The 27,410-nt window shown below is 44.6% G+C and overlaps 1 protein-coding gene across 6 annotated transcripts in view; it reads left to right on the forward strand.

Annotated features, from left to right (window-relative positions):
- Nucleotides 1–27,410, forward strand: part of FOXP1 (forkhead box P1) — a 218,312-nt gene that overhangs the window by 120,481 nt on the left and 70,421 nt on the right. For 3 of the 6 annotated variants that reach the window (XM_058031758.1, XM_058031759.1, XM_058031763.1), the window contains 2 exons: nt 22,146–22,283; nt 23,377–23,466. In XM_058031758.1, the coding sequence (XP_057887741.1) occupies nt 22,146–22,283; nt 23,377–23,466 (228 nt within the window). Of the gene's footprint in view, nt 1–11,450; nt 11,500–11,827; nt 11,881–22,145; nt 22,284–23,376; nt 23,467–27,410 lie in introns of those variants that run through there. The other 3 variants (XM_058031761.1, XM_058031762.1, XM_058031760.1) reach the window with 3 other exon arrangements.

Raw genomic sequence — 27,410 nt, forward strand, 5'->3', positions numbered from 1 at the left:
GTTAGTGTAGGCTTCTGAGCCAGATTGTACTACAGAGCACACTGATGTGTCTTCCCCTGAGGTATGGAAAGATCTATGTGTGCTAAGCAGGTGTTTTCGTTTGTTTAATTGGAGCTGAGTTTAGCACAATATTACAGATAAATGAATTACACATGTTCAGTAATTCATAGAAAGTGAGTGTTGTTTTGCTTAGACACTTGTCTTCGCATCCAGGTTTGCAGGGAGAGCGTGCTGGCAAAGAGGACTGAGGGCTTTTAAAAACAAAAAAAAAGTGTGTGCTTGAGCAGAGCCTGATGTCTGGTTGCTAAAACAGCAGTAACTATTTCACCTTTGTTTAAATCGTAACTTTGTACATTTAAATAGTATCCTGTTTTGACGAACTACAAAACCACAGGTCTGAAAAAGAAGCACACAAGGCCTGTGTCAATAGTTGGTGGCATCTCTGGGCAGGAAGTTTTGGGGTGACACACGCTGGTTGTGACGACGCCAGAGAACCACCCAAAGGGCTCTGGAGCTTCTCTGGTGTGCAGTGCCCAGAGCAGTGAATGCAACTGATGATAACTGGTTTGCTTTTACCTGTAGTTTTTCTTACTAGTTCCTTTTTCCATCTCACTTTTTGTTGGGCATCCCAGGCTCAAGCTGCCACACCGCTTGCAGAGGCACTGCAGGGTATCAGTGCCTTCAGCCCCTTGTCACCACTCAGCAGCAGGACAGGATCCCTGGGTGGAGCACAGAGGATGTGCTGGCCCTGCTCTTGCAGGAGCAGCGAGCGAGAGCCACGGGCAGCTCAGAGGCGCTGCCTTTCAAAGGAAGAGCAAAACCCATCGCTCCTTCTGGGACTAGTCCCAGCTCTTGGCCAGCTTCCAGATGGATAATTCAACTTACCCGAATTTCCTCTGCAGATTCAATTGTAAGCTCTTGTCTCGCTGTCCCCTGCCAGCGCTGTGTGTGACTGTGCTGTGCAGTGTTCAACAATTGTCATGTGCAGCGTGGAGGCAGAGGCACGGCAAGTGGCAGGTTGTTTCAGAACTTGGGCTGAACTCCAGAGAAGGTATTGTTTGTGCCTTTTTGGTTCGTGCAGTGCTTTGGAGCATGTTTTTTGGTTAAAGGTTTGGTTGGAGTGTAGGTCAGTGCTGGCAATGTCAGCTTTGAGAGTGATTGTGAGAAGTGACTTATTCAGGTACATCCTCTCCTGTGGGCATCCTCACCTTCAAGTCTCCTGATAAGTGAAATTAAGGCTGTTTAGCTGCATTCCTCACTCATCTAGGAATTAGTTCATGCATCACCTGTAGAGATCTTGCGTACATTCCTTCCCACCCATCAGCAGTAGCTTCCCACCAGCCTCCTATCAGGTCATTCTTTTCTGTGGGCCAGAACAGAAGGGTCTTGTATGGCAGGAGCTGCACTGACAGCAAAACCAGCAGCCCTGGCCCACACAGGTACCCATTTGGAATTTTGCTTAGCAAACCTGTATCCTAGGATGGATCCAGCAGGGCTTGGCACATCAGCCTGGCTTTCTAAAGGAAGCCAAAGGCACAAGGGGAGGTGGTCTGTGATCTGGGAAGTGCTCCTGAATCCTCCAGGTTAAATGGAGCCACCACAGTAAACCACAGTTGAAAGTGAATTGGAATCATTTAAAACTGTTACTTCTCTGAGGCTTTTCCTGCTGCACACGTCGGTATGGGATTGTTCTGCAGGAGGTTCCTGAGAATTAATGTGTGTCCAAACCTGGCAGTAATCTCAGAAGGTTGTGGCAGGGTAATCTATAAACTTTTAATTACATATATATATAGCTGAGTAAGTGGCTTGAAATCTCTTTAAACTCTTTGTTCACGAATGTACATTAAAAAGTGCCCATCCCACATGCACACACGCAGACACACACACCCTCTTCCTTCCTTCCTTCCTTCCTCGTTTTACACCCACTTCCAGCAAGGCTGTGGCTTGTGGCATCCGTCCTTGGGCTGAGAGCCCTGGCCAGAGCTCCCCATGGGGGTGGCCCAGCCAGGGGCTCAGCTGGACACTGAGCCCCCCTTGCTGTCCTCCCACTGTGTCTCCAGTGCCACAGGGCAGTGCAGAAGCTGTTGACTGTGACTGTGCTTCCCACTTGATGTGCAGCCCTTTTGGGAGGTTGATTCTGCAGCTTCAAACACTTTAATGAGATGCAAATTGTTTGTGATGCTGCCTTACTAAATGTATTGTAATTTTAAAATCATTTGCTTGTTAATTGTATTTAAATAGCTGCCACTTAGACAAGCAGAAAGTTTCCAGAAAGATAAATTGGTTGGTTTTTTTTCTTTTTTACTGTGTTTGAAAGCAGCCCCGGTGACTTTTCATGGCTGCTTTGGTACAGCACATTCCAAATGGCAGCATGCCCTGGCCTCACTCAACTCCTGGTCCTCAAAGCAAAATACTCACTCTGTCACCTTTCTGCTAGAGAACCACAGTCCCCTCAGAAGGGGACACGGTGGAGTGAGTGGCTGGGCATGTTCAGAGTGGTGATCACTCACATTTCCCTCCACACAGCCAAGTCAGATCAGCCTAGGTCAGATTTTGGGGTGTGTGATTCAAATGCTGCTATTCCTGTGTGTACAGGATTTGAAAGAATCCTGAAAATTCAGAGGATGTAAGTCTTTTGGGATCTTTGAAATTCCCAGCCCATTTTTGTGTGGATATCTGACTGCTGGGCAGCTGAGGCAAGGTCACCTGTCCTCAGCACCTTCAGGGCTCTGTCTTCTACACGTTGGATTAAATGGCAAAGTTTCTCTTGGCTTCAGCTGAGCAATATGAGGTTCCTACTGACCTCAGTTCAGCTTGGTTTAGAGCTGATTTTGATCCCACACCGTTGCTAGCTTTGGCATGGAGCAAGCTACACTGTGTCATTTGTATTTTAATTGTGTTTGAAATACTGTCCTGGAAAACGAAAAATAATATTTCCATATCAGTTCATTCTTCTTGTGTTGGCTGGAGGATCCCACCCTGCCAAGACTCCTGACTCTTGTTTTGCAGCTCCTCTGTGTTCAGCACTGGACCCTCATTCCCATCCTGCCTTGTTTTCTCAGTGATGTCTCATATTCCCTCTGTTTTCTGTTTGCATCTTTGTTGTGCGGCAGGATCAGTAATAATAGTTAATAATTAGCAGCTCAATAGCACTCTTCACCTTCAAAGCAATTTTAGGCATTAAATCACTCAGTTCTGCTGGCACTATTACAATATTGACTTGTTACTTCACCAGTGTCATTGAGGCAGCAAAAGCTGCGTTTTTATGGAGGCCAAAGTGGGGTCATTTTTTTTTTTTTAGAGTATAAAACTGGCAAAAAATAAAATTTTCTCCTAGGCTGACACTTCGTTTGCCAAATTTCAGCATAGAGCCAATTTTTAAAGCTGAGTAATAAACACCTGAAAAGTTCTGGTTTATAATGGCAGTGCTGAGAAGCCATTAACTGAATGGCTCCACTATAACACAAGAAAACTCTTAAACTGTCGAAAAACCTGTAGAAACTGGACAGCAGCTCAGCAAATGTGAACTTTGCTGTGAGTCTGGAGCTGAGAGGTGCAAAGGCAGCCTGTGGAGAGTGGTAGCACACAGATCATTAGGTGTGTCCCTTGTCCATCAGAGGGAAAATGGTCCTTTCCCAGGTGTGTGATGGAGCGAGGTGAGCATCCTGTCCCAGGGGAGCATCCTGTCCCAGGGGAGCATCTCTCCATGTCTCTCAAGCCATAGGGAGAAAGAAGGTGAGGAGGAGCAATAGGGATGGAGCCCAGGGGAGCAGAGAGCAAAACCTGGGACAACAGCAAAATCCTGGAGCAAGGAAGGAGTTGAGCGATGCGAGGTGGCAGAGGGGATGTGGGAGGAAATGCCGTGGGAGCCTGGGCAGCAGCAGGGCACTGGAGGGACACCAACAAGGTGCCCCTAAGCCCTGGAGAAGCCCTGCTTGGCTCGTTCTCTCCAGGGCCTGTAGAGTGAATTTCTGCACAGATTTTCCTGGAAGTGAGGGCAGCTCTGCTTGCTGCTGCCTGTGACCTGCAGCTTGCTGGCAAACTCGGATGCAAATGCCACATCCCAGACGAGCATCATTCGTGCAGATGGCCAGGTTCAAGGTACCAAAAGCCACCTCCCCAAGGCAGCACACACAGCCCGTGGCCAGCTCGGCCCCTCTGCCCTTCCCAGCACAGGGGGGAAGCCCAGCTGTAAGAGCAATGTAGTAAAACAGCAAATTGACCAGTAAAAGAAATCAGTAAATGAAGGGAACAGCTATTAATATGCCAAGCCAAGATGTGTAATTATACCCTAGGACTTTTCCAAACTAATACATGTTAAAGGTGTAAACCTATTAAAGGAGAGATTTTTCTGTACAGGGAACTTACGTAGATAGAAGGATTTACACTATATTTTATTCTTGTATTATAAGGTATAAGGAACATTTGAGCAAATCCAGTCATTCCTATTATTACAATATCATACGTTTTTCATACCATTTTATGCAGTTCTTCAAAAACTTTGGCACTAATTCTCTTTATATTGTTAGGAATTTTCTTTTAAAAACAGAATTCTTTTTCTCAAATAGTTAATTAGATTTTGAACTTCAAATACAGTACTTTTTTTTTTCCTCCCAAGAATAGGGGTGTTAAATCCATTGTGCTGGCCAAATTACAGTTTGGATAGTTACATTCTCTCTGCTTAATCACCCTGCAATTTCAGTCGAGTGAAGGATTTGGTGCCTCAGGTGTCCTGAATTCCTTCAGGGCTCTGTGTGGTGAAGCTGCTGCCACCCTCCACCCCAGAAGCTGATGAGTTTGAGGGCAGAGAATTTTTGTCTCCTTCCAGAGATCAATTTTTGCAGTATTCCTCTCCTGTTACACACTTTGCAGCAAGTTTGTGCTTTTCCAAACCAAAATCTTTAGACTTATTAGAGGGATTTCTCTTGTTACAGGAAGAGAATTTTTTTATCTTTAAGGGACCACAGAAAAATGATTTTATTTACTTGTTTATCTTTTGCCCTGTTGGGTGCAGCAAAGGAGCAGGTCCTGGCTGCCACACCACATCCTCTCCAGCTCCAAGACCTGCTGCCTCTCAGCATCCTCCCTTTTCTTGTGGCTCAGGGGAGGGGAGGGGAAAGGATCAGAATAAGCAGCAGCTGGATTTGGATAGGAAATGTTGATGGGTCATAACCCTTGCTCACAGACAGGAGCTGCAATGCCTGGAGAAGGGAAGCAGGAGGGAGAGCCCTGTCCTTGAGTTTGGGCCAGTTTATTTGGAATGAAGGGATAGGTTGTGGCACTGCGCTGTGAAGGGCTGGAGCGAAGTACAAAGGAAAAGCCCAGAGCAGGCAGTGAGCCCTGCTTAGTGATGCACAAAGGCCTCTGAGCCGGCGGGATGAGCCCGAGGGAGCGGGAGCAGAGCCCTGTGGCCGGGCTGTTTGCTCAGCCAGCGCGGCTGCCTGCGTCTCGCCCCTGTGAAACCAGATGTGCGCCATCAGAATGACTGACGTGGCCAAAGGCCAGGGCATGGCTGTGCTGAGGCTGGGGCTTCTCCTGCCCGGCAGCCTTGTTTTCCCAAAACAACAGCACCTCCTCCTCCCCTCCCGTTCCCCATCCTGCTGGGCTTACTGAGGGGCTGCTCCTGACCCAGAGACAGCGAGGAGGAGGAGGAGGAGAAGCAGCACACTGTGGCTCAGAGGGTGGTGGTCATGAGGACACATCCTCACCAAGCCCTGCTTCCTAAAAAGCTCTTTTTCCATGTGCATTTGATTCCTGAAGTCACAGAGCTTTTTCTAGCAGGAGCAGAGATCCCAGTGCTGCTTCCAAACTCCATCCCTCTGTAGCACCAGCAGTGTCGCAGCTTTTCTGTGCACTCCTATCTAACACGAGGGCTGTTGACTACACACCTCTTTAGGAAATAATCTGGGTTGTTTTGTTGTGTGTATCAACTTAACTGTTCTGCTTTTTAAAGAAGAGAAAAAGCTTTTCCCTTGGCTGCCTTCTTTAAAAAAATAAAAATAGCTTTTGAATATTGGAAGAAAACTTGGAGCTGTGAGCCAGCTAAATAAACTGTATCATGAAACCTTAGGGACCACTGAAATGGGAACAGTGGCCCATTACTGCTAAGAAGGTGTTTTATTGAAATATATTGAAAATACTCTGATACATGTTCCCAACAGAGTGAGTGAAAAATGACAATGCCCAGTGGTGATAGAGGGTGTTCTCACAGGAGTACCAGAATACAGAACTCAGCACTCCTGGACTGAGAGCACAATGGTTTGATAGGTGTTACTACCTAAAGGGACCCGTAGCTAATCAGTTTTATTGTAATTTATATCTCTGGCGATACATTTGTGTGTGTAGGTTGGGTTGTTGTGGAAGCAGACCTGGGTTTTTAGAGAGATCCTTTGTGAGTGAGGTGAAGCATTCAGTCTCCTGATGAGAGAGGCAGATTACCAGGAGAGGGCAGTGCTTCCAGCAGTGCATTCCCCACCAGCCCCAAACTGGGCTGATCCAGCCCCAAACACCCACCTGGGGACCCTGGGATGGCTCCAGCCCTCCACCCACACTGGGACACCGGGCAGGAGATGCTCTGGGGTGGCCAGGAGTTCACTGGTTAATACTTAACAGGCAAGAATGTGTTTGATTGACATTTGTTTTGTTGATGTTTCATTCTGTGGTTTTTTTTCTTGCCATGGCAACTTTAACATCACGACAAAACACCTACTTTTCCTCTCGGAGCCATCGCTGTTGTCATGCCCAGTGGGTTATTTTGGTAGACAGGGCTTGTTCTTTTCAAGTGGAGGTGTTCCCATCTCCTACCAGATACCACCTCCAGTCTTTCCTGTCCTAAGAAGGTTTTCTCTGTGTGAACACTGTGTTTCAACCCATGGCAAAAAAAAATATAAAAAATAGAGTTTTAGTGGAAACTGCAGCATTTCCTCTACTGTACGTGACATAAATGTCATCTCACATAATTAAGGAAAGTAACTGAGAACAGTTAGTGGTGATTACCTCTCAATATATTGTGTACTTTGGGGCAGAAAAATAAATTATGAATAATGCCCAAGCATACGTGGAACAATTTGCACACTGTGTTGTGAGTGATGCAGACCTGCTGGTAGAAGAGTGTGCTAATAAATTTTACTTTGTGGCGGAAACAAGAGATTACAGTTTATTAGGAAAGGAGATGGCAATTTATTAAGATCAATCAAATATGAATGCACAGCAAAAATGATGCCATACTTATTTATTTATTTATCTAGAAGCATGGGGGGGAGCAATTATATAAAATTTGTTGTTTACCTGTGATGTTTGATTCATTATTAATATTTTTATGTTTAGAGGGAACCATAATTTTGCTGAAATGTCTTCCATAACTCCTGTACAATCATATTCATAACTCACCTGAATGTTGACACATCCTGCTGTGTATATATAAATTAACTAGTAACACTGGCATTATAAAATGATGCATTAAATGAAGATGTGAATGGTAATTTAAAGCATGCCATGAAGTGAAATTTAAACCATTGTACAACACTGAGAGGATTTAAAGAGCCTTGTTCATGCAGAATTTGCAGGGCTAGTAAGAAAAATGACAGTTTCACATCAAAAAAAAAGAACAGTAACAGAGACACAAGGATTACTGAAATGTTAATTGCTTTGGTGTTCTGTTTTGTTAGACACCATCAGCCTAAAAATCACATTTCTGCCTGAAGATATTTTACCACGAGGGCATTAGCTGAGATTATTAAAAATGACCCAAAAAACTGTTTACTTTGTCCTTTTTCTCAGCACTTTGTGGGTTGTAAGTTTCACTGTTTCCTGTTTAGTCAGTTGTTTTCCCCATTTGTTTTTGTAGGTCTTTCAAACAGCAACAAGGGAAAATGAAGCATTCTCAAAACAGGAAAATATGATTTAACCCCACAAAAATGGGCCTGGGGATCCAGGAGTGGGAATAGTATCCGAGATGGCCTTTTTCCCTCAGAACTGCAAGCAGCAGTTTGGTTTTTCAGCAGCCCATGGCTGCGGTCCGAGTGTGAGCAGCCTGGTTTGGCACTTGCCTTTGCCAGGCTTGGCGTGGCCCCGCTGGGCGCGTGGGCTCCTCTGTGCCACGGAAGCACTGGCACCTAAATCCAGCTGAATTGCTCCCAGATTCCTGTTTGGGAAGCAGGGCACAGGGTTTGGCCCACTACCAGCTGCCAGAGTGCAAAGTGGGACCTGTTTGGCCGTGCCTGCTCAGGAGAACATCTCAAGGACTAAGTGCAGATGTGTTGCTGTTTTAGGTAGAAATTGCCTCGTATTAGGACTAGACATAAAATTGACTCATTTGGGGCAGGTTGACTCTGGTTAGGGAAGATTGCACTCTGTGGATGTCTTTTCTTTTTTTCTTCTCTGCCCTGCAGGCAGCTGAGGCTTTTCTGTAGGCAAGTCTGAGGTCTCTGCATGGAGAGGTACCTGCAAAAGTCTGTGAATAAAGTGTACATGTAAAATGATGGCATAGCAAAATCATTTATTCCGCTATACTTGTCGTAATTCATGATCTATTCCTCTCACTTGGACCTTAGCGCTTAGTATCCAGTGATAATTTTCTTTCACCTAGGTGAAAGATACCACCACCTAATATGGATCAGATCCCATGGGCACACAGTGCCAAATAACCTTCTAGCCTGCCACGCTCTCTCCCAGTTATTTTTAATGTATTACTTTATGTGTTCTGTTTTGAATATCCCTGTCTGATGGTCTCTGTCTGTGATGACTCTTTGTAATTGAATGGAATTAAAGTGGGAGTTTATGGTTCTTCTTGGTCTTTTAAAATATTTTGCTGGCTTAGAAATGCATTATATTTCATGGTGACCTTGCTTAACAAGTGCTACCATCTCTGTTACTAAGGCTGAAGTTTTTAGCCCAGAGCAGATGTTGGCTGAGCTTGCAGGTATGAAGCTTTTATATGAAAGGGTATAAAACGCTTTAAAAATACGGCTTGCAGGTTCTGTGGCCAGAACTCAGTGCTTAGACAGCACCTTTCAATTTTCAAAGTGTTTTGCAAATATTAGTCTATAGAAGATCCTGAAACAAGTCATATTATCCCCAATTTGCAGATGAGGAGGCAGAAATGTTGGGGCCATTGACTGCCTTGAAATTGTGCAGGCCACTGCAAAGCCAGGCCAGGAACACTGCAGACTGAGCTCTCAGAGAAAGAGGCATCCTCAACATCAGAGACAATAAAAAATAGCTAGGGCCACCAAAATTCCTAGGTGACTTGCCCAAGGCTCGGGAGAATTGTTAGTGCCAGAGTGTGCTTTTGCTTCACGTGTAGCTCTCACAGCTTTGGGCTTGCATTGACGCCTTACACTTTTTCTTTGCCCCTGGAAAGAAGAGAAATGCCTTGAGCAAAGTAGTAGGCTTCATAGAATCCCTTTTTTTTTTATAAATAGAGTAATGCAGAGCTTGGCTCACAGGCGTGTGATGAGCTGGTGACCAGGGCAGAAGGAGGGCACTGGCCTTGGATTGAGCTGTGTGCCTGGCTATGGTGATACTGGAAAAGAAGAACTGATGATGTGAGAATAGGATTGAGGCTTGTCTGGGTGAGAAGTTTCTGCTGAGGAAAACAAGATGGATCAAAAGATTTCCCAGCTAGGATCTGTAGAGCATCCCCTGATGATCTGCAGAGACTGCCTGGGCATGCAGCCCCCTGCTCATTTTGGCTACAGAGTTGGTCAGGGTGTGTTAACACTCAGAGCCTTCCAAACGCTTCTCCTTTGCCGTCGGGGCTGCTGGGAACGCTGCCACAGCAACTCTCATAGAAATCCAGCAGGAAGGAGGAGGTGGTCCACAAGAGAACTGTTGAAAAGTTTAAGTCTGTGTATTCTGTCGTGTATTTCCCAAAGCAATCCAAGTTCCTCGAGATTACTTTGAAGTCCAGGACAGGAAGGATTTCTCTTAAGCACAGGTGATAATTATTACTAGCGTGTTGCATGCTTTATGGTTTATGTTACTGCTGAGCTCCCGGTGTGTCGGGGGCTGTGTGTGTACGTGTGTGCTTAGCTCTGCACAGATATAACAAGGATAAATCCTGGCTGTTCCCATGCCCTGTCTGTGCTGACCTGCTCCGGGCGTCCGTGCCCCTTTAAGAGGCAGGCACTTTCTGATTCATGTAGGCTGTTTCTGGCAGATTTAGGGTCTTGCAAAAGATGCCCTTAGTCCCTTATTAAATATTCATAAGAGGGTGGGGTCACATTTTTGTGACCTGAAAAAAATCCCATTAATAAATTTGTTATCTGACACGAAAACACTTTAGGGTGGAAAGCAATCCGTATCGCATCCCATTTAACATCAGATCACAAGTTGTCAGTAAATTGGGTCCTTTGTCTTTGCTTCTTGTGAGGTTCTTCAGCAGCATCACTAATGGGGCTATTGTCTGACAGCCCCGACTCCTGCAAATAACGGGAGGTGCTGCTGGGGATGGTGTAGGGCAGCTTCTGTCTGCTCTTGTGCTTGCACGTGAAGTAACTGAGGAGTTACTCTCTGCATCAATTTTGTCTTCAGAAACTATGTGAAAAGGTAAAAAAACTGTAATTGAAATAGGGGGGAGAGTTTTTACCAAATATTGCTGCCTGAGATGAAGTAGTTGATGATCTCTGTGGGATACAACTCAGCATATGCTATGGATGGGAGCTTTTTGGGGAAGGGAAAACAGGGCACCAGGTTTGTGGCAATCCCTGGGTTAGACAGAGTGCACGAACAGGGGGTCGAGTTTGGGTGAAGTCTGGACAAGCATTTCTTGGAGCTCGCCCGCCTGAGTTTGTGAAGCTTACTCTGAGTTGGGCGTACCGCACGTTTGAGAGGTGCCCCAGACCCAAACACAGCGGCTTTCGGTGCACGGAGCTCGAGGCTCGGCTGCCTTAGACATCCGCGTGTGGCCGTGGGTGTCCCCGGGCAGGGCTGGCAGGGGGACTCGGGTGCCGCCGGTCCCCAGGCGCGGCCGAGGGAAGAAGGGGAGACGCTCCCCTCCGCAGGCCGGGCGCTCTGCCCCGCTTCGGTGCAAACTCCCGTCAGAAGCACCTTGTGCTCGTTTCTTTATTATTCTCCGTTCTACTTTCCGATACCCATACCGCGGGGTTGTGCGGCAGAGCTGTCGGGCAGACAGCAGCGGAGCGGCAGCCACTTTCCGCGGGAGCCGGGAAAGTTGCGGGGCGGGCAGGAGGCGCTCCCCCGGGCCGCCGCCAGCGCGCTGTGCCGGCGCTTTCCCCCGCCCCGGGCTCCGGGGGGGTGTCCAGCCGGCGGTGCCCGGGCGGGGGGCGGGGGCGGCCCGCGGGGCGCCCCGTTCCGGGGCGGGGTGTGCGCGGCGGCGCAGGGCGGGGCCGCGCGGGTGGCGGCGCGGCGGCGGCAGCCCGCGAGCAGCGCGCCCCGCACTCCGCCCGCGCCCGCGGAGGCTCCGCACCGCTCCGCGCCCGCCGCTCCGCCAGCCCGCTCCATGGCCCGGCGCGCCGCTCGCCGCCCGCCGCCGCCCAGGTGGGTGCCCCGCGGGGGGATCGGGGGCGGGAGGCCCGCGCAAAGTGGCGGAAAGAGCCGTGGCGGCCTGGAGGAGCCTGGAGGAGCCGCGCGGTCCCGGCTCCTCCGCGGGAGGAGGAGGGAGGGAGGTAGGGAGGGACAGCGTGTGCGCCCCGCAACTCGCCGGGGGTTCTCAGAAGTGATGAGCGGAGCGTGTCGCCCGGCGCCTGTCGTGACAGTCGCGGGTGCGCGTAGCCGGGCGGGCTGTGCCGCAGCGCTGGAGTTGGGAAGAAGAGCGAGGAAGGAGGGAAAGTGCACGGAGCCGGATAAAACACAGGTTTAAATGTCAGGAACCGGGATCGCTGAATGGATTCGCTAGTCAATTTACCAGGGGGAAATTAAGTGAGTGAGCTTTGTTTTTGACATTGACTGGTGCTGTGAACCCCGGCGAAATGGATGTAACGGGATCTCGGCGCAGCCGGGCTCGGTGTCAGCGTTGCAGTGCGAGTGAGCTGAAATTTCGAGGGTGGTGGTGGCGGGGAGGAGGGAACCCTTAGGAAGTGGGTGGTAAGTTTAGAGCAAAGTGCATATACACTCTTCCTCTCTGCAATTAACTCCTTCAAAGCCAGCTTGTTTCCGAAGGCGGTGAGAGTTGTGACTTGTGCTGGTGGCAGGGAAAAGCCTCTCGGTAACGCGACACAGTCCTGCCGGTGCGTGTGCCGGCGTTCGACACGCTACCATTTCATATTTTTAAATAAAAACAAGTTTGGTGGCAGGAAGTGTGAATCATTCAGGGTGACCAAGATCTGTTTATGAAAACCAAACGGCTGGATTTATTCTAGCAGTGAGTGTTGAGTTGTGAACTACAATAAATCGCTGAAGTTTATTTCTAATAAAAAGCGACTTGCGTACGCTAGTTTGCTTTTTTATAAATAAACTTAAATGTTAAAAATCTTTTCTTTTATTTGGATCACAGCTGACTCTCATGCCTGATGCTCCCGGGCCCAATCCTGGAATGCCTTGTGCATGTGCAGTAGCTGTAGTAGGTGAGGAGGCTCTTTACCCTCCTCTCCCCCCGGAGCTGTAAGCACCCTGCCTGTTAAATTATTTTTTACCAGATCGAACCCCTCGTAAGTGTGTTTAATGTGCGGAGCTTTCAGGCATCTCGCTCATCTTTTACACCAAGTTGAAAGGCATTTCTGTTTGCTTCTAAAAGTCACGGCTACAACACATGTGCACATGTGCGTATGTCATTAGAGTGTGCTTCTGTCTGGTAAAGAAATGGCTTTTGTTGATTGTATATTTATTGTAGTAGCAGCCTAGGAAGTCTCTAAAAGCAGGCTCTGTCCTCGCAGCCAGCGGAAAATCTGCTGTCAGAGGGCTTTCAGTGATCTCCTGTGGCTACGTCCAAAAAATTTCATTGATAAGGCTGCAGAGATGAAACCCGAGTCCTGCCTGAACAGAGTAGCTGCCTTGGCCTAGACTGTGATAGAGCTGAACTGCAAACTGATTGGTCTGACACTTTATAATCAAAGTTGATTTATTGTTCATTAGTAGTGCATTAGCCCTTTCAGGCAAGACAGTTATTTGTGTAGTGGCCTGTCAAACAAAAGACCGCTAGCACCTGTCATTTCTAAACCATGAGATAAGCAAGCAGATATTAAGATAATGCAAATAGGAATACAGTGGAATGAGGTAAAGTTCTAGCAATTTCTCTGTAAGAAATATTGTTTTATTTAACGTGCTCATGCTTAGCAAATAGAGGAACTGGATTATATAGTGAAGGGGTTCCCCTGCACCAGGATCATCAGGAGGAGAAGGCGCTGGGAATGAGCTGGGCATCCGTGGCTTGTGGTTTCAGAGCACCTCGGAGGTGAGCAGGGACTTGGGGCAGATAATGAATTGGGGAAAGCCAGTCACTGATACAGAAGGAAGATGTAAATGCTGTTTTGTAGCCTTAATTTAATTTTGTTTGATTTTGGTTTTAGTGTGAGAGCAAGACTTTTTGTGCTTTTTTCCCTGACTCCTTCCTCCTCTTCCCAATGGACAGATGTCATAAAAGGATGCTCTTACTGGCAGGGGTTAATTATATGAAAACTTGATGACATCACAGCAGAGCTGTGAGAATGTCAAAATACATCTGCTGCCATATTCAGACATATTGCTCTCCCTCCTCTCCCCCTATATCAGCTCCCCTCCCCTCTCAAAAGGGAATGATCTCATGACATAAAACAGAAAACAACACAAGTGTCAAAAGAAAACAAAATTAGTGAACTTTTGTCTGCCACCATAGAAACGAGGATTAACTTATGTTATTCCAGAGCATGGAATGGAGACTATCTGCATGAGGATATATAGTGTATTGTCTTCTGTGAATTTTCATTTGACAGGGATTTTGGAGGCTGTGATCTTAATTAAATCTCAACTGACTCAAATAATGCATCTAAAGGCATGCAGTGTTGCGTAACCTTGCTGAGTTGGTAAACCATAAATCATCAGAAAGCTTATGATAGGAAGGGCTGCTTTGAAATTTTTTTTGTTTGCTACAGTTGGTTTGTTTTTTTTTCTGAGTCTTGTTTAACATTCACTTTACTGTGCTGTGCCATTGTGCCCTCCCTTTTCTAAGCACTGTTATTTTTGCTTTAAAAGAAAAAAAAAAGCTCAGAGACATGCTCTGACCAGTCATCCAGCTGAACTAAAGAGAAGTCATAAATACAATGGGATTGACAGGGAAGAAATAAAATCCCTGCGCTGTTTTTGCAGGGACCTCAGTGCTCAGAGGAAGGTGTGGGTGCCTCACGTTCTTCTGGGGCTGAGTGAGCCCTGCACATGTTTTAGGAGTGTAGCTCTTAACCCCACGCTGAAATTGGTGCTGGGGTGTGAACAGTGATCAGAGCCCACGGTAGAGGGGTCACAGATGGATGGTTGCACTGATGGACAGTGGGCTCTGATGTCTGCACGAGTGCAGTTGGTTTTAGTTGTGTGCAAGGAAGAAAAGGGTTGCAACAGTTGTGTGGAGAAGGATGAAATGCATTTTTAGGGATTGAAGGTGAGGTAGGGCAGTCAGAGCAATTTCTTATGCACCGTTTTAACCTGACAGTGCTCAAGCACCCTTGATGCTTGAGAATGAAGCTGTTTTTAAAATCCTGAAATTATTATTTCGGTGCAAAATGCCTTGGTTTCTGTGTCTGTGATTACATGCTCCGGCAGCTGAAGAAAGGTAAGGGGAGAAGGATTTTTACATTCAGAAGTTCAGGGAGTTTCAAAAGCTCCTGTGCTTTTCTGCGCTGTATTTCTTAGTCTTTTCAGAGCTGCTGTAGACAAACGTGAGCTGGGAGGACACAGCACTTGGATTTACTTTCTGTAAAGGTTTCTCAGTAGCAGGGTAACTTACTGGTGTTGTTTTTCTCCCCTCTTTGCTAGGGAAAAGTGGTAGCTGGGGTAGTTTTATCAACACCTGCAGAACTAGATTGTGGGAAAGTCCTGACACCATAAACTAAATTTGTTATTGTTTGGTGAAAGGCTTGGCTGGTTTTAAGCAGTTTGTTTGTTTTATTGAGAGCAGAACTGCATTACTGGAAACTACTTTGCTGTAGTTCAGTTAAAATGTTCTGTCCTGTTTTGTTTTTATAAGGTGCTTACTTGTTCAGCTTCGCTTTCCAGTTAAAAGGAAAGGGGAAAAAAAAATCCACCATGTACTCATCTGCAGATTGAAGTGGCTGTGTAGAGATTGGGAGAGAAGCAGCACTGGCAAATATCTCTGCCCCAGCCTTTTTTTCTTCTATTTTATTTTTTTTTCTTCTTTTTAACCTTTCCAGTGCAGTTTCCTGCGCTAGCAGGAGGATCTGTAGTCTGTATTGAAGTTGAATGAATGTTATAGAACCCAGACTGAATATTGAACAAATAAGTGGAATTGCTAATTGTTCTGTGCACTAGTTTCGGACGGATTTGCCTTCATTGATTAGGTAAGATGCTCTGTTATTTGGGAGGGACAACAACCCCTCCTCCCCAAACTGACAACGGGTTTTAATTTTTAAGCTTTATCTTGCCCTTAAATCTGAAACATCATTGTTCAAATAACTGAGAACAAGGTAAACCAACAACATCAAAAAGGTCGGCTTCTGTGATTTCTCAAGGGCTTGTTATTTTGTACTTTCCAATTCTATTTGATGTCTTGACAAAACAAGATGACACAAGGGAGAATACATTAAATTTTGATTTTCATCTAACCTGTTACAGTAGTGGCAGCTTAATTTCTTTTACTTTTTACCGAAGACGGCTTTTTGCACAATTACTCTAATTGCCACGCCACTTTATGAGAAGGTTTCTTTGCGGGTTTCCCATTTGCCTTGATTTTGTGAGGCATTTTTTTGAACGTGCTTTGACCTTTACCACGGCGAGCTGGCTGGTTGGAGTGCGTCTTCATTAGAAGTAAATCAGTGAATGGCAAAATTGTCAAAGAAGCAACTGATGTTTTCTCATTAGAATCTAATTTGCACCGTTGTGCTTAGCTGTGATGTTCAGCTGTAGGTGTCTGCCATAGGTGTGAAAACCTGCACATTTTTAAGCAAATAAAGTTTACAACTGTTATCGAGGCGTCGCTTGGAATCAGAGTGGCAAATCCAACCCGAGTGTTTAAGCAGAGCTCTGGTTTGTGTGGGAAATAAACAGCATGATTTAACTAGGTGGATTTTTTTTTTTTTTTTTTCAAGAATCACTAATTTTTTTTTTTTCAACTGGCCACGACAATGTACGTCATCTCAAATGCCCGGGGTTTGAAGAGCAGGCAGCTATGGATTTGATTCTTGCAGGAAAAAATAGCCAGGGATGTAGAGGGGGCTCATCCTTCCTAGAAATCTGTTGGGAGTTGCAGTTCTTTAAAATCTGCCCTAAGAAAAAAAAAAAAAGAATAAAGAAAAATCCCCTCTGTATAACACTTCTCTTTCACTCACATGAAATTCTGGGCATATTAAATGTTGCTGCTTCAGTCGTGGTGTTTTATTATTTAATTAAGCTCTCCATAATGTATGTATGAATTAATACACAAATGTAAGGAGTCTGACACCATGATCATTCTCAGTATATTAAGGGTGTTTGGGAGAGAGGGTTTCAAGGGGTTTTCAAGGGCTTTAGGGGTATTTTGGATGTTTCTAAGCAGGATTGCTTTTGGTTTATTTGAGGCTTTTTTGGCAGAATATTTTGATCTAACATGTCCCTTCCTAAACTCTGGAAAAAAATGCAGGTTTTTTTCCCTTTTTTTCTTTTTTTAGTTTTAAAGTGAATCATTATAAAATCACCACTATTTCAAACCATGTACAGCAGGTTATATAATTTTTCCTTTCATGCTAGAGATGGAAACAAAAATGGTAACTTTTTAAAATGTGAAAAATTATGATGGTTATCTCAAGCTTAAAATCTCACTCATCTTTTTAAAGGGGTATTTGGATGTGTGTGTGTATCTTCTGGTTTAGTCTCTATTTGACAAATGTTAGATGTAGAAAGGATTTAATTTATGTAAACTTTATATTTTTATGCAAATTAAATGGGTATTTATTATAGCAGAAACAATTATCCTGGCACTTAGTGAGAAACCTGGTATGCATGAGAAGTGGAAGATAAGATCAGATGTTTCATTCTGTAAACAAATACGAAAATATTCCCATTTTTCCTCAGCTAGAAGAGAATGCAGAAGACGGCAGACATCCTGACATGCCAGGGAATGTCAGCATAGCCCATCGCTTTGCTTTCTGTGGGTCAGAAAGAGATCTTCACTCCTGATAAAATACAATAAACAAAATTATAATAATAAAATGCTAATTTAATTTTAAAGAGGTTTTTTTCCCTCTTACAAAAGGGAGTTGTATTGTTACAGAGAGCACAGTTATGCTAATGACAGACTACTTAGCTGATTTTACATTAATATAATAAACATTACCTGTCTTAATGTGCTGTGCTGTATTATGGCAAAAGAACTAAGTCTAAAAGTGAGATTCCATTTCGCATAATGAACCAGCACTGCAGTTCCTGCCTGAATAATTCCGACAGTGGCGTTTTTTGTGTGGGGTTTTGGAGGATGAAATACTGGGTCGGAAATGTTTTAGTCTCGGGATGGAAGCAGGTCCTGCCTGCCCTCAGCACTTCTTACTTTGCTGGGCTCTGCTCTGGCTTGTGGCATCGTGCCTCTCTGCTTGCCAGGGTGTCAGTGCTTTATCTTCTCCTGTTTTGCATTGTTCCGCCTGAATTTTTTTTTATATTTTAAATATATTGCATTTAATGTCTTGCTAATAGGGCAGCTCAAGTTCATTGTTTGGTTTTGTCTGGCCGTAGCTATTTTTACTGTAGTTCAGTATTTTTAACTATTCCTCAGCGACTTGTTCTTTTCTGTGTTCAGCTGTTTTGCTCCGTTTAACTTTTATCACAAAATCTTTAACCGAAGAATTGCTGTTTGGAAATCCAAGGTGCCTGGGATGAGGGCTGACTGAAATCAAGTTCGAACATAGATTGCAGGAGAAAAGGATTTTCTGGCAGAGTTATTCTTTATGAATTAAGGAAATCCTCCCCATCTTCCATGCATGCCTGCTGACAGTTAACAGGACTACAGCCGTATCCAGCATCGGAGGCACGGGGTGTGAAAATGGCATTCTTCTTTTTTCCTTTTTTTTTTTTTTTTTTTCCCTTCATACAAGATTAAACTACTTGAAATTATTTAGCTAGTATTTAATTATATTAATATCACCAAAAATGAAGGAATGGAGATGATTAAATAGGACTAAATCATTTTCATCCCCGTGACCCTTGTCTGGGTTGTGTGGAGGAGTGACAAATGCATCCCTGCTGTAATTTCGTGGGGAAGTTAAAGAGGAGCTTGGCCCAAGTTTGTGGAAGTTTCCCTTGGTCGGTCTTGCCAAAATAGGGCATTTTTGGGGCTTGAAATGGGAGGGTCTCAGAAGGGATTGTGGGGCCAGGAGGGCTTTGGGGGATGCAGAGGACCGGAGGCAAAACCCTGGGAGAAACAGAAACAGTGAGCGAAGACAATTGTGAGTATTAAAGACATTTTTTGCCGTTGATGGTATTAGCATGTCAGCAGGTCCATACTAGCACAGCTCCCAAAGCCAAATTGCAGCTGTATTTTTACCTTTGCTGCCAGGTTTACATGCAGCTGGGTATCTACCACACCCTATTGTTATCAGTCAACAATACCAAAAGTAGTTCATTAATCATATCAATAACAACAATCATGTTTCAAGTGCAAAATAGAAATAAACAACTTGAAAGAAAAAATAAAAAGATTGATTTCTTCTCTGCATGCTAACCTAGCATTCTTTAAATATATCTGCCAGTAGTTTAATTTGAACTTCAACTCCCTGAAGGCAGTAAGACAGAATTATTTTAGTTCTTCATAGACTGCCTTCTGTGATTCATTGTTAACTCATAAAACATGCTCATTTTCATGTACTTAAACAGTTAAGTCATTTTTAAAGTTGGTTTGTAATTTTTTTTGGCAACACATTTAAGTTGACATCTGAGAGATAGAAATCTAAAATGAATTTATAGCTCTTGGTTTAAGTTTCACTTACTATCAGACAAAATATCAGAAATAAATATTTTTTATCTAACATAATATAAAGTATATAGCACAGTATCTAAAATAAAGTTTAGTTTTGACTGAGTACACTCAAAAAGGGACCCATAAATATTAGACAGCTGTAGTTAAGAACTTACATGACTGTTTTAAATACTATTGATTTAAACCACTGGCTAGATTTTATGAATCAAAGTGTAATTTCCAAGCTTTGGCTATATTTCTCATCACTAAAGCACTCTCTCTTGTGTGCCTTTAGCAGCTTTCCAGACATTCAACACGGGATTAAATGATAGTAGTTACAATGATCAATAGGTTAAGACCGGTACAATCACTCTTACCGCTAATGACCTCAGTAGTAATGGGTAATAAAGTGTGGGCTATAATAGCCTATTGCTGGTGCTGCATGCCCTTTGATTCCTAGTATTACCAGGGACTAGCTACATGGGAAAGTTGGACGTTGGGAGTTAAGAGAGTGGATATATAGGCCATCATTCTTAACTATTTAAAGTCCGTCAGACCGTATGTGTGTGCCCACACTCGTCCGGGATGTGTGTTGTAATTTTTAACACAATAGTTTCTAGTTCATTTAGGTTTGTTTGTGCAAGGTTTCCGTAAGTTGCTTTTGTGATAAACTAAAGTACAGGCCATGGCTAAATGTGGCTGTTAGCTGTGTTTATAAATGGAAGGCAGCACCTTCTTTAGAAGCGCAGGTGTGGTGTGAAAATGTGGTTTCAGATGGTAAAATGAAGTCAAACAGACCGACACAAACTCGTACTCTGTGTACTTGTACTCTGTCACTGTGTGCAGTACATACATGCATTATTTTTTTCTTTCTGCTTAAGTGCTTCTGTTCTAGCGAGGAGTGTGCAGCTAAGAGATTTGTTACTGGAAGGTACGTGGCCAGTTTTCAAAGATAGGGCCTAATCGCCAGATCTGTCCCAAGATAAACGTGCAGAGAGGCCATGGAAGTGAATGGGAGTTGTCCCTGCCCAGCTGACGGCAGAATGCAGCCCTTTGGATTAATCACCGATGTGTAGGGTTTACAGCACCCCACCCTATTCCTGTCTGCATCCCTGCTTGTCGTCATAAATCTGACTGAAGAGTATTTGTCTTGTCTATCTTCCAAGAAGGGCACAGAAAACATACTTAAGCATGCTTCCTCTTCTGTTTGCTTGGTCCAGCTTCAATAAGAGGTAGTACAAACCCCAGGGTAAAGTAAACTTCTCTGGGGATGAGAATAATGAAGGTGAGTCACGCTTTGGGGCGAAGATAGTGATGGCAGGATTTAATTAAATAATTTTTCTACTCCCAGAAAAGTTTGTAAAAGACTGTGGATTAAGATATTCTGAATTAATGGGATTACCCGTCCTGATGACTCAGTGTCCTCAGAGCTGGTCCTGCGTGGCAGGGTGGTGGCTTTCCCATAGGTACAGGGACATGGCACCATGAGAGAATGACCACTGGTTTTGGTGGTTCTGGTGTTTGTCCTGTAATTAAATCTCCTTTTGCCCACCCCATCAGTGATGTGGGAATGTGCTGTGCCACGGGAAGTGCTCAGAGGACCTCACCATGTCGGCATTAATGGGATGTCATGGGATGGTGCTGGGCTCTGCTCAGGTAAACATTTTGGAGGCAGTGTCTGGCCCTGGCACGTGACATGTACACAACAACACGGGGAGATGTGCACTGTACATGTGTCTGACCTTCAGGAACCATTTTTAGTTCATCAAGATTAGTGATGCTGAGAAATCAGGACATCAGTGCATAATGACTGTGAAATTAGGAATGAGAGCTTGCTATGCAAATGACAGGACAAATCATGTGAAAAAGTCAAGATAAACTGCATATTAAGACATTATGTTACATAAAATTAATACTGCATTTCTCTCTTGCTTACTACTACACTGGAGGTTTTTTTTTTTGAACTCCTTTATCTTCTGATCAGCTATTGTCTGCTGATTTTTTTTAAAAGTGGTGCACAGAAAAAGTGCTAAACATATTATTAGCTTTTATTGTAATACATGAGATGACAGGGGATCCTTTTTAGCAAAGTATATCCTTTAGTGCTTTTAGTTTTGTGCTGTCATGTGTTTGATTTAAAACTATCGAAAAGTAAGGTGCTTCAATATTACTGTTAAAACTCATACGGGTTTTGTCTTTTCCTCTATTGTTTTTTCCCTTCTTTTTCTTTTCCTTTTTTGGAATGGAGGGTAGAGGGGTGGGTTTCTAGGGAAATAGTCTTCTTGCATTACTGGGACTGACAAAATGGTTCTCATGTAGTCTGCAAATTAAACACAAGTGCAGTGATTATTTTGAATAGCTAAATTACATTCTAGAAAGCTTGCAGAATTCATAGCATTGTCATTAGGTATCCGCTTGAATACAATTTGTGTAACCTTGGCCAAGACAGCCTGTCATTTTAATGTCAGTGTTTTATCTGAACAAGACATCATCCTTTCAGATACAGTGTACAGGTTCCTTGCAAAGATGCCCGTGCAGAAACGTGTTAACAGTTGCAAATATGAAATGCTATCAAGTTCATCACTGTAGCTGTTTGTCACTGAAATGTCATGGAAAGCGGCTTTTAATGGTATCTCACATAATATGAAAGAATTGAAGACATCTGTATGCTGGGTGAATATGGAATGGTAAAGACATCGTGGTAGGGCCTTTCTGTAAAAATTGCATAGGAGTCTAGTGCTGTTATTCACATCACTGAGCCTTCCTTCAATTTTCTGAAAAACCTGTCGTAATAGGGTCTAGATCCCATCAGCGTGGGATATTTGGCTGTTGGATTTCTCTACAGAAGGGCTTTCTGGGAGGGGAAGGACCCAGCTGATGATTTCTTGTACAAATAAACAAATCTTTACCATATTACTTGCTTTAAGGAATTTCCATCCGATAGTGTTTTGCAAAAGGGGAATTTAGGAAGGTGTGGTCAGTACCTGTGTGCCGGCCAGGGTGGGCTGTGAGGACTCACATTCAGCCCCCTTGATGCCAGAAATGGGCTCCCCTGGCATGGGGATGATGGAGGAGCTGTGGGGATGTGCTCTGACCCTCTCTGTCTCCTCTTGGCCTTCAGGTTCCAGTGTCGGTGGCTATGATGACACCTCAAGTGATCACTCCCCAGCAAATGCAGCAGATCCTCCAGCAACAAGTGCTAACTCCCCAGCAACTCCAAGTCCTGCTCCAACAGCAGCAGGCACTCATGCTTCAACAGGTAATTGTTTCCTTGACAGCTGCTCAGGTGGCCCCTGTGGATGCTGGAGGCTTCACCTCCTGGAGCACCCTTGGGGAAAGAAGCTGCCCACATCTCAAGTCTGAACCTTGGAGCAGCCATGCTGTGAGCTGCACTGACTGCTCTTTTGTTTTTAATTCTAGAAATAGCTACTGGAAACAAATCCAGAGAGCAGTGCTAGGAGTGTTTCCAGGATCAGCTAAATAATACAGATGCATATTTAAGTGTCAGGACTTCGGCAGATGTCCCTGTTGCTTTTGCCTGCATCCCTCAGAAGGCTTGGTGTGCCCTGACTAATTGGAATAAACAAGGTAGAAGGGCCATACTTCCCAATTTAGACCTCGTTATTTCCATCTGGAACCGTAAAGGGCTGTGGAAACAGAAGTGGAGAGGTTTGCAAGCCTGTTTGATTTCAGCCAACATATGCTGGGCTGTGTGTCAGAGCTTCTTGCAGCCCGTGGTCCTTTCTCAGCTGGAAGCTGGCCACCAACAAGCCCCGAGGCTCTGTTATCACAGGGTTTGGCACAGCGGGGTCTCAGGGAGCCCGGGTGGGTGGGTGTCAGCATCCCCCCAGCCCAACCCTGCCTGCTCCTCCTGCCTCCCAGGCTCCGTCCTGCCCGCAGCCGGAGCGCTGCCTGTGCGTGGAGCACATCTGGGCAACGGGAGGAGGAGAGCATTTCCCAGGATGTCTATGCATGTATTGAACAACACTTAATACAGTCAAACCCTATCATTTAGAAAGCATGTGTGTTTCACAACAGAGATCCGCCAGGCTCTCTCAGCAAGGGCATTTTGGCTTTGTTGTTACAATCAAAGGTCATTCCTTGCCTTATTTTAATTAGTTTGTGTAGAAAATGGTATGTTTTTCATCAGTTCATTTTGGAGATTACTTTTCAAACGATAATGCCAAGAATAGTCAGTGTGCACTGAATTTATTGTTGAGTTTCAAACTAAAGGTCAGACCATTACAGATAAAAGGATGCTATTTTTCAAATCACAGTTTGTGTGTTACACCAAAAGGGACACTGAATTGGCTCTCCACTTTGTTACTTACCATCTTTCCTTTTCTTTGTAGCAGCAGCTTCAAGAGTTTTATAAGAAACAACAGGAACAGTTGCAGCTTCAACTTTTACAGCAACAACATGCTGGAAAACAGCCTAAAGAGGTACAGACAATACCCATTTTACTTTCAAACCACAGATCCCTGGGGACTGTCTAGTGGCTATTAAACTGTCATTCATCTTATAAATGATTGCACAACTGAACTGACTCTATCGGGCCTCAGCTTTCAGATTTAGAGTTATTGTCCTGTTTTCGCCTGTGTTTTCCTGTGCTTTCCATTTGCTCGCTGCCACATATTTTATAGCAGAGGACCAGGCCTTGCTGTTTGGTATGAGTCCTGGAGCAGGCATCTAGACTTGTATCTTGGGAGAGTGCTTTGGGGAGTTAGTTATGGTGGAGAGGGGAGGGGGCAAGGCAGCAGGCCCAGATCGCTGCTGTCCTCTCTAAACAAGGCAGAATGCCGAGAGATGTTGAGTTTGGGCTTGCATTTCCAGCCAAGGAGGTTTTGGTTGCACATTCCTCACGCTGGAGCAGCATCAGTGGTACACACAGAAGAGGTGGCAGGAGTCCTTGCTCTGATGCTACCATGGTCCATAACTGGAGAGGACAGGCCAGGGTAGTTTCTGCCTGTCCTTCCCTTCCAACCTAACCTGTCACATCCAAAGCTTCATTGGTTTTGGTGTGCTTAGATTTAATTTTCCTGCAATTACATTTACTTTAAGGTGCTGACCCCAGCTGATAAGTGTGGAGGAGTCTGAGACTTTCCTGTTTAATCTGACATCAGTGCTGGCTTAGGTAGATCCTAGAAAGCTGCCTCTTGGCGCGAGACACTGGGCGATGTCCGGTGACAGCGGCTGCGCTCGTGTCACCTGACAAGGGGTGTTGCTCAAAGCATGCACTGATTTCTGCTCCCCATTCCCCTTGAAATTTCGGCAAATCGTGCCACCTGTGCCAAGTTTCAACCCAGAGTGAATTTTTCCAGCTGAGTTATAAACCCCTGAAAACAGGGGGGTTTATAATGGAAACGCTGACACAACCTTAACCATAGCGCGCTTACGGGCGCCACTATAATAAAAAGGGAACAGATTAAAAAGTGTCTAAAATGTAAATCTAAAGGACTAACAGTAATTAAAATGGAAATGGCACAGGGAGGGAAGGCATGTAATTGTGAGATATCACTGTGCAGAATGCTCTCAGCTTTGTTTTGCTGGCTGTTTTTCTAATTCAGTAGGGCTTACTCATCAGTGGCAGTTCAATGCGCGTTAATGACTCTGGGATGCAGGCATCACTCTGGACAAAGAAATGATTATTGTGCGGTCAAAAGAAGTTCAAAGACAAGAAGGGAATTTCAGTTTTTTCCTTAGAGATCCACATTCAAGAGCATATAAATTAAGCCAAATGTTAAAAACCACAGTCTGAAAGCTGACTTCAAAGTCACAACTCTCTAATTAATGAACTGCGAGCTTCAGTTTGGACAAGTCGTGGTTTGATGCGCCCATAAATCAACATGACAGGTCTGTTTCACAGTCTCAGACAGCGCTTGTCATTGAGTCACATCAGATGTAAACACAGCAGAAAAAAGAGGGAATATGAAGGAGGTGCAATTGATCAACAGAATTGGTAAAAACCCACTTTTGAAACGCATTATGCATGATCACAGGAAATGGCGATAGCCTCAAGAGGCTTTCTCCTTCTGCTGTTGCTTTTTTGAATCAGATTTCTAACAGCCTTCAAAAGGGAGAATAAGAATTATGGAGCTTCTCCCCTGTGGCTGGCAGGCAATAACCCCCTGTTGTTATTTTGTGCTTCTTTCTTTTCAAAGGCGTCAAAATTTAGTTTTTTAAAGATCTTTAACTCTATATTTGAAGACAAACAATAAAGGGCTGCCACTGTCATTCTTATCAGTTACCAGGGATTGTATTTTTTCTTTCTGTTGCCACTTCTTATTAACCTCTTATTTGGTCTATTAGACATAGTTTTGAATGCAAGCCTACATGCTGGGAGAACATGAAAGTTCAGATGAGCTCAGAGGGCAGATAAAGAAATTTGAAGGGGAAAGTTACACAGCAGAATGAACGATAAAAGTTAACTCTTCTAAATTGCTGTTGTCAGACAGGAGAGCATCTCAGACACAAAGATGAGGGCTTGGAGCTTAAAGAAAAAAAATACTTTGTGTTAAAAAAGACAAGAAGGGAAGTTAGACAATGTGATGGCATTTCAATATCTAACACACTGATTTACTGTGGTCACACTTCTGATATTACACTAGCGAAAGCAACAATAAGAAAGGACTCCTTCCTGTTTCAAGAAGAGCATTTTAACACGATAGCTGGAAAGAGAACAAGGACCTAACTCTCTCCAGCTTATTCTAGGGGTTTGGGGGGGGAGTATTTTTGCTGATGGTTTTAGTGGAGATCCATTTCAACAATGCATTTCACCCCACAGGTTTGTTCAGCCCAGCTTAAGGAGGTTATTCTTGCTAAATTAGCATGGTAAAGGTGGTCTTGTATTATTTTATTTCTTCCCCCTCTCTCTGGCACTGAAAACTGACGGGCAGTGCCGTGGTGGGGGCCGGCGGCTGCCGTGCTAACGAGGGCTGAGCTTGTACCTTGACAGATGGAACAAGCGCATTCATGTACGGCATCCCCCAAGTCATTTTGTGAGTGCCTTGTCCTATTGTGCTCTGGTGAAAAAAGGAAAGCACAACAAACCTCCCCAGCCCCGCAAATGAACGGGACCCGGGCCCCGAGCAGAGCAGCAGACAGACCCCAGCGAGGTGCCTGGGGTTTCACTCGAGGGCTGTGCGGGTAGCAGAGGCTGAGCAGTGCCCGATAGCGAGGGGCAGAGGTGCTGGGGGGGTCTCAGCCCTGTTCCTGCTCTCCCCTGGACAATTCGGGGCTCCCCAGAGCTGGGGGTGCTCAGGGTCTGGCGCAGCCGCGGCGCTGGACGGAGCGCGCGGTTTCCCGAGCGGGGCCGTTTGTCCTCCGGCGCTGTGACAGTTTATGTTAGGCAGTAGGGAGTAGCCTAAGAAAGGAAAACAGACCTTTGACAGAAGCTTTAGGGAGGGGATCAAAAATGCAAGTTTTATCAGGATATTTCAGCATTTTAACACTGACTACTGACCTGACAACAGGACTGCACCGAGACCTTTTTTGTATGCATTCAATTGTGAGAAGTAAACAAACTGCCTTGTATCCTGTGTTTGGTAACTGGGTGGGGAGCGCAGTTTGGCAACATGTCTTGCTTTTAAATTCTTTCTTGGACAATGGGCCTTGTATACTTTTATATCCTGGCTTTTCAAAGTAGAGTGTGTTCAAGAGCTTTTCTTAGGATAGCTGAGAAGACATCCAGAAGGGCGTCATTCAATTGATATAAAGGGTTTTTTTAAAAAAACCCTATGTGCTAACTTTGCACTCTTATGGCAAATAGGTAAAACATAGCTTACTACTGGTACTAATAATATAAATACATTAATATAAATTCATTAAGTGTATATATTTTAAAATTAATATTTATGGAGGGGAAACGTTACTTTAGCTCAATACAACTGTTGCTGGGGCCTGCATGCATATGGTGCTGTTGCAAATAGTTGCAACAAATGGATGTGTCAGAGCAAGCTGTTGCAAAGAAATGTAAACTCTCCGAGTTTCAGAATATCCAAACACCTATTTGTTTAGATGTGTTCCTGAAGTCCAAGGTTTTCTTTGGAAGTAAGATAAATTGAGTTTATAAATAAGACTAATAGAATGGCTGGCTCTCAGAGTTGTGGGTATTCAGTCAGTTGCCGTATTAGGATTGATGGGGCATGGTGGCACGAGAAGGTGGAGGTCAAACCCACAGTTGGTGTCTGTCAGTCGTGCTCCAGCAGCTCTGGTGGGACTTTCTCCCTGTGTAACACCAGTAGGGAATGGGGCCAGCGATCCTCTGGCTTGGTGTCAAGGAAAGGTGACAAAAAGCTTGGGATCTGGCTGGGGTTTGTTTGTGAAAGTGTGCAGTTTGGTAAGAGTTAATTTTCTTTCCATAATTGTTAGCCATAATGTGTATAAG

The sequence above is a fragment of the Melospiza georgiana genome, chromosome 11, assembly GCF_028018845.1.
Source record: "Melospiza georgiana isolate bMelGeo1 chromosome 11, bMelGeo1.pri, whole genome shotgun sequence".
NCBI classification, from domain to species: Eukaryota; Metazoa; Chordata; class Aves; order Passeriformes; family Passerellidae; genus Melospiza; species Melospiza georgiana.